Source organism: Lissotriton helveticus, chromosome 12 (genome assembly GCF_964261635.1).
Source record: "Lissotriton helveticus chromosome 12, aLisHel1.1, whole genome shotgun sequence".
In the NCBI taxonomy this organism is placed as follows: Eukaryota; Metazoa; Chordata; class Amphibia; order Caudata; family Salamandridae; genus Lissotriton; species Lissotriton helveticus.
Genome location: NC_136073.1, coordinates 12,595,575 through 12,609,259, shown reverse-complemented (window position 1 = coordinate 12,609,259; position 13,685 = coordinate 12,595,575). Strand labels below are relative to the sequence as shown.

Here is a 13,685-nt window from a genome sequence, read left to right as displayed (position 1 = left end):
TCACTGCTCCTGTGTGGCCGCCTCCTCACTCCTAGGTTCTGCGCCCTCCTCACCTGATACTCACTCTCTCCTCTGTCTTCTCTCCTCCTTGATTCTGCCTCCTGCCCTCTTCTTCTTCCTCTAGGTTGATCCTGAGTTACCTCCTTTCTTCCCTTCCTCCCCCCTCACTGCTCCTGTGTAGCCTCCTCCTCACTCCTAGGTTCTGCGCCCTCCTCACCTGATACTCACTCTCTCCTCCCCTCTTCTCTCCTCCTTGATTCTACCTCCTGCCCTCTTCTTCTTCCTCTAGGTTGATCCTCAGTTACCTCCTTTCTTCCCTTCCTCCCCCCTCCCTGCTCCTGTGTAGCCTCCTCCTCACTCCTAGGTTCTGCGCCCTCCTCACCTGATACTCACTCTCTCCTCTGTCTTCTCTCCTCCTTGATTCTTCCTCCTGCCCTCTCCTTCCTCCTCTAGATCCTCAGTTACCTCCTTTCTTCCCTTCCTCCCCCCTCCCTGCTCCTGTGTAGCCTCCTCCTCACTCCTAGGTTCTGCACCCTCCTCAGCTGATACTCACTCTCTCCTCTGTCTTCTCTCCTCTTCTCTCCTCCTTGATTCTACCTCCTGCCCTCTTCTTCTTCCTCTAGATTGATCCTCAGTTACCTACTTACATGCAGATTCGCCACTGACTCTCTAGTCTAGGGGTGGGCGGAATTTGCGTAGTCGCGCTACCCAAAGCTCTGCGAAATGGAAATAATCTCAGCGAGCATGCAGAGTTCCGTGAACACGCGGAATTGCTTGTTCCGCCCGTTCGCGGTGCTTTTTTCCTGTTCGCGAATGCTGTTTGCGTGCTTGGGGGGAAATATCTCACGACCAGGCATTTTGAAAGTGCGAACAAGCAAAAAATTCTGCGAAGCTTCGGATCGCAGAAATTTTGGCTGATCCGCGATCGGAACGGAATTAACTGCCCAGGTCTACTCTCAACCTCTTGACTAGACGTTCTTCCTATGCCCTCCAACTTGCTTACCCTCTTCCCTCTCTGGTGACCCCAACTGACCCAGAAGATAAACACTCCATGTCTTACTCATGTCGAAGAGGTCCTTCTTAGGGGAGTCTTCAGGTGCGCGCGGCCCCGCACTCTCCACGTCCCAGCCTTCCAGGTTCTGCGTGTTCACGTACATGTGCACGTCGTAGTCACGTGATCCCAGGGGCCTTCCGTCGGGCTGCAGGTACCCGTCACTGGACTGTGCTTAAAGACAGAGAAACACACTCAGACCTGGCCTGGCACTGCCAAGGGGGCACCCCCTGCACCTGATCTGTATACCCGGGTAGACCAAAGCGCTCACTTCACTTCCAGCCCTCGTTGCAACTCTTGGCTCTTCCAATGCACCTCATTTCTGGCCTCCATCAGCCCTGAGGGGATGTACGTTGTTACAACGCATGCTTTTACTACGCATGCCTTTACAACGCAGGATTTACAACGCACGTCGTTACAACGACTTGCGTTGGGGGGCGCTGGAAAGTGAATAGTTTAATTTACTATTCCAACTCCAGTCCCTGTGGATAGTAGGGAAGGTGTTGGATAGTAAATTAAACTATTGCCTATCCTAGAGCGCCCCCCAGCGCAATTCGTTGTAATGACTTGCGTTGTAAATCCTGCGTTGTAAAGGCACTGCGTGGTAAAAGTTGCGTCGTAAAGGATGTTTCCCGCCCTGAGGTTCCAGGACCAACATCATGCAGCCCTGCCAAGCTTCCCAGCTCCATGCGTGATGTGATGCTCAAGTCTAGATTTTTTATCTTCGAATTCTGGGACTTGTAGGCCTATCTACTGCATTACAAACAGGACTGCGAATCAAGCCACTGGCTGCGGAGGAGCAGCTGCACTCACTCAGTGGCCCACGCTGAACGCTAACTAAGGGCAGAACCCAGGAGGCGTCACGCCAGTGAAAAGGCAAGCGCCGGGATGGTCCGGCATCGTTCCAGAGGCCCAATCACAGGAAGGGCCTTTGGCGGGAGTGCGGAATAAAGAGCAAGGGATGGCACATCACTTCACTGAGCCGCTAGCCCTAATCGCAAGGGGGTGGAGGTTGGGGGGCAGGCAAGGGCCGCAACACGGCCTGCTGGAAATACTGAAAAGGAAGAATGCAAGTGGGGGCAGTCCTGAAAGTTTAGGCACGGCTGCAGTAACTGCAGGGGATGGCGCACCCCGCAATCGATTTAGCAACAACAAGAAATAGAGATTTAGGGGAATATTACCAAGCCCGCGAGAAATGCGTTAGTGACTTTTTAAAGTCGCTAACGCATTTTTTTTCACATCGCACTCTTTCCAATACGTCTCCAACCTGAGTTAGAGACGTATTCTTGACGTCATCTATCGCCCCGCGCTGGGGGTGATAGATAACGCTAATGGGATGCAGGGTGGGCGTTCCCACGTCCAACCACTTGTAAAATGTGGTTGGAGGTGTTAACACCCTATTATCAAGGCAGGCGTTGGGAGAAGGAGACCTGCGATAAACTCGTTTATCTCGTCTCCAAATGCCTGCTCTGATCAGGTGTTAGGGCATTGATAACATGGGGGTGTGGATCATAACGCTGAATCCACCCCCCATATTATCAAGGCACACATTAGCGCGTGAAAACAACGTTTGTTTTCATGCGCTAATGTTCCATATCGCCGACTATCGCCGGATTTCATTTCGCCTATGTGATGCGCGTTGATAATTACGCTCTATCACGGCGAAAAAATCCGGCGATAGCCAGCGATATGGAAATGTGCGATGTGCGTATTTTAAAGCACATCTTGTTAATATGCCCCTTAGTACCTTAACAGGGCAGGGGTGCGCAGTCCAGTCACTTTTATTCCCACACCCATTAAGACTGCGGTCCTACTACAGACAATGAACAACTACCCAAAACACGAGGAGAAACAGCTGCTGTCCCATGGGTTCATGAAGGGGTTCACCATTCCCTACCAGGACCCACAATTCCAATGCGTTAGTCAGAATCTGAAATCAGTCCGGTTGAACCCATCTGCGGCCAGGCAGAAGGTTGATAAAGAAGGTTGCTTGGGCAGGGTCGCGGGTCCTTTACCGGAGCCACCCTTCGACAACTTTGCGGTATCCCCCCTAGGAGTGGTGCCCAAGAAGGAAGCGGACAGTTTAGGCTGATCCATCACTTATCCCCCCCCCGGTGAATCAGTCATTGACCGGCTGGAGTAGGATAGATGTTCTGTGTCCTATGCCACCCTGGACGATGCCACAGACCTGATTAGATCAATAGGGAAAGGGGAGCAATTAACCAAAACAGTCATTGAATCCGCCTTCCACCTCCTTGCCAGTGACCCCAACAGCTACCACTTACTGGGCTTCAAACTACAACAGGTATCACTACAACAGGTAGAGAAAAACCAAAGGTGATGATGGACGGAGTGTTGACAATACAAACACTCACCCCCAGTCAACTGATCTGGGTTTAATCCATCACTGTTCTTTAGCCCACTCCGCCACCCCAGTTCAGACATGGCCATATGCAAATAGGTCTTGACCCTGTGCCTCATGGGAACAGTCCAGCCCAAACTACCAAGCCATGCCTTCCCTGGACCGGAAACAAGGATCCGGGGACTGGTTTCGGGTTCATAACCCTCTTCAGCCAGGCTAGCTTGCATCCAGTGGCAAAGTGAGCAAGGGACCCACGTCTGGGCATACCCTGCCACACTTAGGGCGAAAAAAGAAAAACCAAAGGTGCCTACCCATGGGGTGTGCCATTTCATGTGCATATTTTGAGACCTTTAGCAGCTTCCTGGATGAGAACTGAGGGCACGACACCCGACTGGAGGACAGATACACCACCTGGATGACTTCCTTTCATCGGTAAAGCAAGGAGCCGCAGAATGATTGGATTAATTGGGACTCTTCGTGGCACTGGCTGGGGAGCTCAGGGTTCCATTGGCGCATGACAAGACAGAGGGCCAGCCACTCGGCTGTCCTTTCTAGGAACTGAGGAGGGCATGTGTAGGCTGCCCCCAGCTAAAGTAGAAGACCCTAAGTCGTAAATTAAGTTTCTTCTTTCAAAGAAAAAGCCACACTAGTTGAAATCCAGCAGTTGCTAGGCAAACTCAACTTCGCCAGCTGTGTGGGATCCCAGCTGGGAGAGCATTTGCTAGGCACCTGGTGTGGTCGACGAAAGGGATAACGAAGAAACGCCACAGGGTCAACCTCACGGTAAATTGTCAAAATATCGATTCCAAAATATAGACTAACCTAAATATCGACTCCAAAATATAGAATGGACAAAATATCGAATGGACAGAATATAGACATCCAAAATATCGTTTTGAAGGTAAGTAATGTAATATCGATTTTAAAAATATAGACTGTCAAAATATCGAAGTACATAATATAGTTTATTAAAAATATCGAATTTTTAATAATATTGAATTTTTTAAAGTGTTTTGTATGTTAGTATATGTGTGAAAAGTGTATATATTTTTGTAATTTATTTTAAGTAATTAATTTTATGTTATTTAATTTTTGCGTAATTTAATTCTGTAGCGGGTTGTGGGTTTATAGGGGAATAGGGTGGGAAGTAATTTAATTATAATTAATTAAATGTGTTAATTAATTAATTGGTATTTATTTAGAATAAATTGTTAATGAATTTTTTATTGGTAATGAATTAATTCTTAATTGATAATTAATTTTAATTAATTTATTAATTGATAATTATGTGAATTAAATTAATTTATTTTCTGTAGTGGGTTTATAGGGGAATAGGGTGGGAAGTAATTTAATTATAATTAATTAAATATGTTAATTAATGTATTGGTATTTATTTTGAAAAAAATGGTTAATTAATTTTTAATTGATAATTAATTAATTCTTAATTGATAAATGATTTTTATTAATTGATAATTATGTGAATTATATTAATTTATTTTCACTAGAGTGGGAATAGTAATTTTTACCCCTACGCTATCCAACGCTTTCCCTACTGTTGCACTCTCTGGAGTGGGAATAGTAATTTTTACCCCTACGCTATCCAACGCTTTCCCTACTGTTGCACTCTCTGGAGTGGGAATAGTAATTTTTACCCCTACGCTATCCAACGCTTTTCCTACTGTTGCACTCTCTGGAGTGGGAATAGTAATTTTTACCCCTACGCTATCCAACGTTTTCCCTACTGTTGCACTCTCTGGAGTGGGAATAGTAATTTTTACCCCTACGCTATCCAACGCTTTCCCTACTGTTGCACTCTCTGGAGTGGGAATAGTAATTTTTACCCCTACGCTATCCAACGCTTTCCCTACTGTTGCACTCTCTGGAGTGGGAATAGTAATTTTTACCCCTACGCTATCCAACACTTTCCCTACTGTTGCCCCCTCTGGAGTTGGAATAGTAATTTTTACCCCACGCTATCCAACGCTTTCCCTACTGTTGTACTCTCTGGAGTGGGAATAGTAATTTTTACCCCTACGCTATCCAACGCTTTCCCTACTGTTGCACTCTCTGGAGTGGGAATAGTAATTTTTACCCCTACGCTATCCAACGCTTTCCCTACTGTTGCACTCTTTGGAGTGGGAATAGTAATTTTTACCCCTACACTATCCAACGCTTTTCCTACTGTTGCACTCTCTGGAGTGGGAATAGTAATTTTTACCCCTACGCTATCCAACGCTTTCCCTACTGTTGCACTCTCTGGAGTGGGAATAGTAATTTTTACCCCTACGCTATCCAACGCTTACCCTACTGTTGCCCCCTCTGGAGTTGGAATAGTAATTTTTATCCCTACGCTATCCAACGCTTTCCCTACTGTTGCACTCCCTGGAGTGAAAATAGTAATTTTTACCCCTACGCTATCCAACGCTTTCCCTACTGTTGCACTCTTTGGAGTGGGAATAGTAATGTTTACCCCTATGCTATCCAACGCTTTCCCTACTGTGGCACTCTCTGGAGTGGGAATAGTAATTTTTACCCCTACGCTATCCTACTGTAATAATAATGTGTATTTTTTATTAATATTATCTTAATATATATATATGTTTTAACAGATATGACTGTATATGTTTTTTTATAGGTTAAATTAGTTATTTAATAATTTTAAGGTAATTTAAGTATTTTTAAGTATATTTTAGCTATTTATTTTTGATATTTTTTTAATTTTACATTATTTTTAAGAAATTCGATATTTTTACAAAGTATATATATATATAAACGATATTTTGGGTTCGATATTTTGGTACTTACCTGTTTGTAGATAGGAATTTGATATTTTGTCTGTCGATATTTTGGAATCTATATTTTGGGAAGTCTATATTTTGTCCCTTGATATTTAGTCAGTGATCCCAGCCTCACACAGGGGTAAAGGACGACCACGAATAAAAGGCGGTCTTCTTGGCTGGGTTTAACAGGACCTTGATTTAGCGAGAACCCCGGGTGTCAGCGGGGCAATTAGAACTCTTCACCAATGCACCGGGAGGCAAAGGCTGCAGTGCCATTCTGGACTCGGCATGGGTAGCTGTCCGTTGGCCAGCACACTGGCGCATGAAGGGGCTCACCAGTAACATTACTGTTTTGGAGCTCTTCCCCATCATAATCTCATTCTTCATATGGGAGGCACGGCTCGTCAACAGCAATTAACTCCGCGTCGGGGGCAACAAGGCAGAAACTCTTCCTCGTAATCGATGCATACTGGCTCGATTGGTCCTCAACGTTAGGAGGCTCATGAGGTACAACATACAATGGGAATAAGTTCGCTATTCGCGGAAACCTCCTCCCATGAAGTGAATTAAGTACAATATAGCCTTAATTTGTAAATCATAAATCTTCACTTTTCTGTAGAATACAGATTGTTTGTAGTACACGTGAGTAAGGTGGGGATTTGTGCACCCCGTCCTGAAGAAGGAGTTGTTACTCCGAAACATGTTGACGCACACATGAGGTGATGTACATTGCAATACATAAGAACCTCGCAACACACTTTTTAGCAGTACCAGCTCGGGGCCCATTAAAAAAATGTTGAGCTACCCCACGAGCCAGGTACTTTTTAACCATCACTAATAACACTCCAAACCCCACCACTCACTGATCATCACAACCCTACACACACACCACACATAGTCTGTGTATAAGTGCTCCTGCGTAGTCTTAGGTAGCAGCACGCCGCATCCCGTAGAGGGGTGCGAAGACCCCGATGATGAAGCGTGACACCAAGGGTCCTTTAGGTGTGTGAGGGGTATTTTAAAAACACTCAGTGTTACAATGTGGTGGCTGATGGTGTCTCTCATTTTCAGTGGCAGAGATTCACAGAGATGACACCTCAAGTGGATCCCGTCAAGACATCAGTCGCCGCGAGAACTATAGAACCTGTTAGACCCGACTTGACCGTATTGATGGAAAATGCTCTGGTTCCCAAGACAGCGGGAAAATATCATAAGTGTTGGGAAACATTTCAGGAGGTAACCGCCGCGCGGAGGCAAGACGATGGACTGAGTAGAGGGGTTGAGACATTCATACACTGGTCCCTCACATGGGGAAGAAGCAAGGCGTGGCCGCGGACCCACATTAGTGGGGGAACAGCGTTTACAACGCAACATTTACAACGAAGTACCTTTGCGACGCAACCATTACAACGCAACTTTTACAATGACTTGCGCTGGGGGGCGCTCTAGGATAGGGAATAGTTTTAATTTACTATCCAACACCTTCCCTACTATCCACGGGGACTGGAGTTGGAATAGTAAATTAAACTATTCACTATCCAGCGCCCCCAACTCAAGTCGTTGTAACGACTTGCGTTGTAAAACTTGCGTCGTAAAGGCATGCGTTGTAAAAGCATGCGTTGTAACGACGTACATCCCATTATTGCAATGTCTTACTATGCAAAGTTGGCAACGGGGAAAGACCCTGCTGGTGCGTTCTATTGCCAGGAGGCCATAAAAGGCATGGGGCATTTACAACCTAAGCAAAAGGGATACAAAGCGCCCTATAGACTGCAACATCTTACAAAAGTTACTCAGGAGACTTCATCCAATGTTCAGGCTGGAATACGAGCGTACACTCTTTAAAGCAGCTTTTACACTGGCTTTCTTCGGGACCTATAGAGTCCGCGAGCTGGTAGCCCCCTCCAGATTCAATCCAGGGGTATCCAGCATAAGGGGTGATGACCTATGCATGGGAACCGGTTACATGACAATATACTTACAGAGGTCAAAGACAGATCAGGAGGCCAAAGGCAAGTACAGGTGCTTAAACTGCCTGGAAGACCGTGAATGCCGCCGGTTTAGCGCATGCGCAGTTACCTGAAAAGCGGTATTCCCTTTGGCCGCCCGGCACTTCGTGCACGAGGATGGCTCATACCTGAGCCGCTTCCAATTTATCAGGACCTAGGTGTGATGGGCCTTCCACCTAAGGAATTCGGGTCACACTCATTCCGCATAGGCGCCGCGGCAACAGCAGCAGTTGGCGGTATTAGCGAGGAGCACATAAAGCAGATAGGCCGTGGGCCTCGCGTGCCTTTAAGGGCTACATTTGCGCCCGACTTAAGCTGAGTCCTGTTTCTTTCATGACAGGCCCCGCTGGACACGTGCGCAGAGTGTGGATTCTGGGACATTCTTACGTCGCGAAGGCACAATGGCGGGTGTCAGCGCAAAAGGACTATGAGGGAATGTCGACGAGCAACACGGCGGTATTGTGGATGGGTAGGCCTGGCATGAGATGGCAACAGTTACCAGCGACCATTCAAAATGCACTGCAACAGGAAGGGACGCCTGAGGCATTTTGCGGGTTGTCTGCAACGCTCAGCCCCCCGAGGGGGAGGGCCGTGAGTAAGGGGTGGACTGGAGGTCTGCCAGGGGGGAGGGGGTTAGACCTTCATATTGACAACGCCCCCGCGGTTAACACAACAGGGGGGTTATGGATCGCCCGTAAGATAACCCAACGTGTTGGCATAATGTTTATGCAAATAAAGCTGCAAAAACTTTCTCCAACAAAAACATTGTTGTGAGTGGTTTGGGGTATGGGCCGATATTGGCACTATGAGCTAGCCTAGGGAGAAGGGACTTGCTGGGGGCAATGACAACCAGCCTCATGGCGGTTGCCAGGCCCATCCGTCCAGCGGAGCTGGTTTGGCTGGAAATCATACCTCACTTCGAATGGAGGGGAGCGTTAGATCACATGGCGATCAAAAGGTGCTGGAGAAAGTTAAATATCACCATGACAAAAAGTGTGCAAAACCCAAGGGTATTATGAAGCGGGTGTGGGGGGGCATATTATCAAGGACCGGTGTTAAAATTATCGACGTTTTATCAGCAGGAAACTGCCGCTAAAGCGGCGATACGCTCTTGTATATTCCCATAGAAGCCCATGTTCTGATGTTAACGTTTGACCGGAGTGGGCATGGGCCTGTTTTTGCTCAACATAGCAGGTGCTCTCGTGCATGCAGGTTACAGCTTGGAAGACCGGGCGGAGGGACCTGAAGCCTGAGGGCAAGAACCCGCAGGCAGCGTGACGGAGACAGCGCAGAGAAACAACGCGGTGAGCGCAGTAGCCAAAAGGAGGAGCCTCGCAAGCGCGTGTCCTTGGGATGCCCCATGGCAGGGGCACGGGCAGCAGGGGAATGGTCAGCAACGGGTCAGCAGAGGGCAGACTCGGCACTTGCAGACAGTTTTAGGCACCAGGGCTGCCCACTCAAAGTGTGAGATGCCGGCTAGGAAGTGGGCTATCGCTCAAGGCGCTGTCAGGACTACGGGGACCGAGCCCGAACTAGTGACAAGAATAACAGACAACTTTGAAATATGCAGGGGATTGAGTTCCTCATTGATTGTGTGTTTTATGATCTTGCTTATATGTGAATAGGCGGCTTGTGTTTAGGCACCAACAAGTGGCTCATGTGTTAATAAGAGGAAAATGTGTCAATGTCTTGGGAGTTCACAGGACACTCGCCCATCCTAGAGGGCTTCAATAATTCAAAGAAAAAACCTGAACTGGAGCAGCACATCACGCATGGATCTGGGAAACTTGCCAGCTGGGCATCACCAAGCTGCTGTTATACTGGCATCGACATAGACAGCTCTTTCAGTGCACCTCAAGCCTGGCCTGAAGCTCTCTGTCTGATACTGCAGAGCTCGGGCCCACACACACAGCTCTTTCATTGCACCTCAAGCCTGGCCTGCAGCTCTCTGTCTGATACTGCAGAGCTCGGACCCACACACACAGCTCTTTCATTGCACCTCAAGCCTGGCCTGCAGCTCTCTGTCTGATACTGCAGAGCTCGGACCCACACACACAGCTCTTTCATTGCACCTCAGGCCTGGCCTGCAGCTCTCTGTCTGATACGGCAGAGCTCGGGCCCACACACACAGCTCTTTCATTGCACCTCAAGCCTGGCCTGCAGCTCTCTGTCTGATACTGCAGAGCTCGGACCCACATACACAGCTCTTTCATTGCACCTCAAGCCTGGCCTGCAGCTCTCTGTCTGATACGGCAGAGCTCGGACCCACACACACAGCTCTTTCATTGCACCTCAGGCCTGGCCTGCAGCTCTCTGTCTGATACTGCAGAGCTCGAGCCCACACACACAGCTCTTTCACTGCACCTCAGGCCTGGCCTGCAGCTCTCTGTCTGATACTGCAGAGCTGGGGCCCACACACACAGCTCTTTCATTGCAACTCAAGCCTGGCCTGCAGCTCTCTGTCTGATACTGCAGAGCTCGGACCCACACACACAGCTCTTTCATTGCACCTCAGGCCTGGCCTGCAGCTCTCTGTCTGATACTGCAGAGCGTGGGCCCACACACACAGCTCTTTCACTGCACCTCAAGCCTGGCCTGCAGCTCTCTGTCTGATACTGCAGAGCTCGGGCCCACACACACAGCTCTTTCACTGCACCTCAAGCCTGGCCTGCAGCTCTCTGTCTGATACGGCAGAGCTCGGACCCACACACACAGCTCTTTCATTGCACCTCAAGCCTGGCCTGCAGCTCTCTGTCTGACACTGCAGAGCTCGGGCCCACACACACAGCTCTTTCACTGCACCTCAAGCCTGGCCTGCAGCTCTCTGTCTGATACGGCAGAGCTCGGACCCACACACACAGCTCTCTCATTGCACCTCAGGCCTGGCCTGCAGCTCTCTGTCCGATACTGCAGAGCTCGGACCCACACACACAGCTCTCTCACTGCACCTCAAGCCTGGCCTGCAGCTCTCGGTCTGATACTGCAGAGCTCGGGCCCACACACACAGCTCTTTCACTGCACCTCAAGCCTGGCCTGCAGCTCTCTGTCTGATACTGCAGAGCTCGGGCCCACACACACAGCTCTTTCACTGCACCTCAAGCCTGGCCTGCAGCTCTCTGTCTGATACTGCAGAGCTCGAGCCCACACACACAGCTCTTTCACTGCACCTCAGGCCTGGCCTGCAGCGCTCTGTCTGATACTGCAGAGCTCCGACCCACACGCACAGCTCTTTCATTGCACCTCAAGCCTGGCCTGCAGCTCTCTGCCTGATACTGCAGGGCTCGGGCCCACACGCACAGCTCTTTCACTGCACCTCAAGCCTGGCCTGCAGCTCTCTGTCTGATACTGCAGAGCTGGGGCCCACACACACAGCTCTTTCATTGCACCTCAAGCCTGGCCTGCAGCTCTCTGTCTGATACTGCAGAGCTCGGGCCCACACACACAGCTCTTTCACTGCACCTCAGGCCTGGCCTGCAGCTCTCTGTCTGATACTGCAGAGCTCGGGCCCACACACACAGCTCTTTCACTGCACCTCAGGCCTGGCCTGCAGCTCTCTGTCTGATACTGCAGAGCTTGGGCCCACACACACAGCTCTTTCACTGCACCTCAAGCCTGGCCTGAAGCTCTCTGTCTGATACTGGAGAGCTCGGACCCACACACACAGCTCTTTCATTGCACCTCAAGCCTGGCCTGCAGCTCCCTGTCTGATACTGCAGAGCCTGGACCCACACACACAGCTCTTTCATTGCACCTCAAGACTGGCCTGCAGCTCTCTGTCTGATACTGCAGAGCTCGGGCCCACACGCACAGCTCTTTCATTGCACCTCAGGCCTGGCCTGCAGCTCTCTGTCTGATACTGCAGAGCTCGGGCCCACACACACAGCTCTTTCACTGCACCTCAAGCCTGGCCTGCAGCTCTCTGTCTGATACTGCAGAGCTCGGACCCACATACACAGCTCTTTCACTGCACCTCCAGCCTGGCCTGCAGCTCTCTGCCTGATACCGCAGAGCTCGGGCTCACATACACAGCTCTTTCACTGCACCTCAGGCCTGGCCCGCAGCTCTCTGTCTGATACTGCAGAGCTCGGGCCCACACACACAGCTCTTTCACTGGACCTCAAGCCTGGCCTGTAGCTCTCTGTCTGATACTGCAGAGCTCGGGCCCACACACAGCTCTTTCACTGCACCTCAAGCCTGGCCTGCAGCTCTCTTCCTGATACTGCAGAGCTCGGACCCACACACACAGCTCTTTCATTGCACCTCAAGCCTGGCCTGCAGCTCTCTGTATGATACTGCAGAGCTCGGGCCCACACACACAGCTCTTTCACTGCACCTCAAGCCTGGCCTGCAGCTCTCTGTCAGATACTGCAGAGCTCGGGCCCACACACACAGCTCTTTCATTGCACCTCAAGCCTGGCCTGCAGCTCTCTGTCTGATACTGCAGAGCTCGGGCCCACACACACATCTCTTTCATTGCACCTCAAGCCAGGCCTGCAGCTCTCTGTCTGATACTGGAGAGCTCGGACCCACACACACAGCTCTTTCATTGCACCTCAAGCCTGGCCTGCAGCTCTCTTCCTGATACTGCAGAGCTCGGACCCACACACACAGCTCTTTCATTGCACCTCAAGCCTGGCCTGCAGCTCTCTGTCTGATACTGGAGAGCGTGGGCCCACACACACAGCTCTTTCACTGCACCTCAAGCCTGGCCTGCAGCTCTCTTCCTGATACTGCAGAGCTCGGACCCACACACACAGCTCTTTCATTGCACCTCAAGCCTGGCCTGCAGCTCTCTGTATGATACTGCAGAGCTCGGGCCCACACACACAGCTCTTTCACTGCACCTCAAGCCTGGCCTGCAGCTCTCTGTCAGATACTGCAGAGCTCGGGCCCACACACACAGCTCTTTCATTGCACCTCAAGCCTGGCCTGCAGCTCTCTGTCTGATACTGCAGAGCTCGGGCCCACACACACATCTCTTTCATTGCACCTCAAGCCAGGCCTGCAGCTCTCTGTCTGATACTGGAGAGCTCGGACCCACACACACAGCTCTTTCATTGCACCTCAAGCCTGGCCTGCAGCTCTCTGTCTGATACTGCAGAGCTCGGACCCACACACACAGCTCTTTCACTGCACCTCAAGCCTGACCTGCAGCTCTCTGTCTGATACTGCAGAGCTCGGACCCACACACACAGCTCTTTCATTGCACCTCAAGCCAGGCCTGCAGCTCTCTGTCTGATACTGCAGAGCTCGGGCCCACACACACAGCTCTTTCACTGCACCTCAAGCCTGGCCTGCAGCTCTCTGTCTGATACTGCAGAGCTCGGGCCCACACACACAGCTCTTTCACTGCACCTCAAGCCTGGCCTGCAGCTCTCTGTCTGATACTGCAGAGCTCGGGCCCACACACAGCTCTTTCACTGCACCTCAGGCCTGGCCTGTAGCTCTCTGTCTGATACTGCAGAGCTCAGACCCACACACAC

General features: G+C 50.2%; 1 protein-coding gene across 3 annotated transcripts in view; it reads right to left on the bottom strand.

Moving 5' to 3' along the window:
• SHC2 (SHC adaptor protein 2) overlaps window positions 1-13,685 on the bottom strand; it is a 190,294-nt gene that overhangs the window by 9,342 nt on the left and 167,267 nt on the right. For all 3 annotated transcript variants that reach the window (XM_078669204.1, XM_078669205.1, XM_078669203.1), the window contains one exon: window positions 1,061-1,225. In XM_078669204.1, coding sequence (XP_078525330.1) covers window positions 1,061-1,225 — 165 coding nt within the window. The remainder of the gene's footprint in view (window positions 1-1,060; window positions 1,226-13,685) is intronic.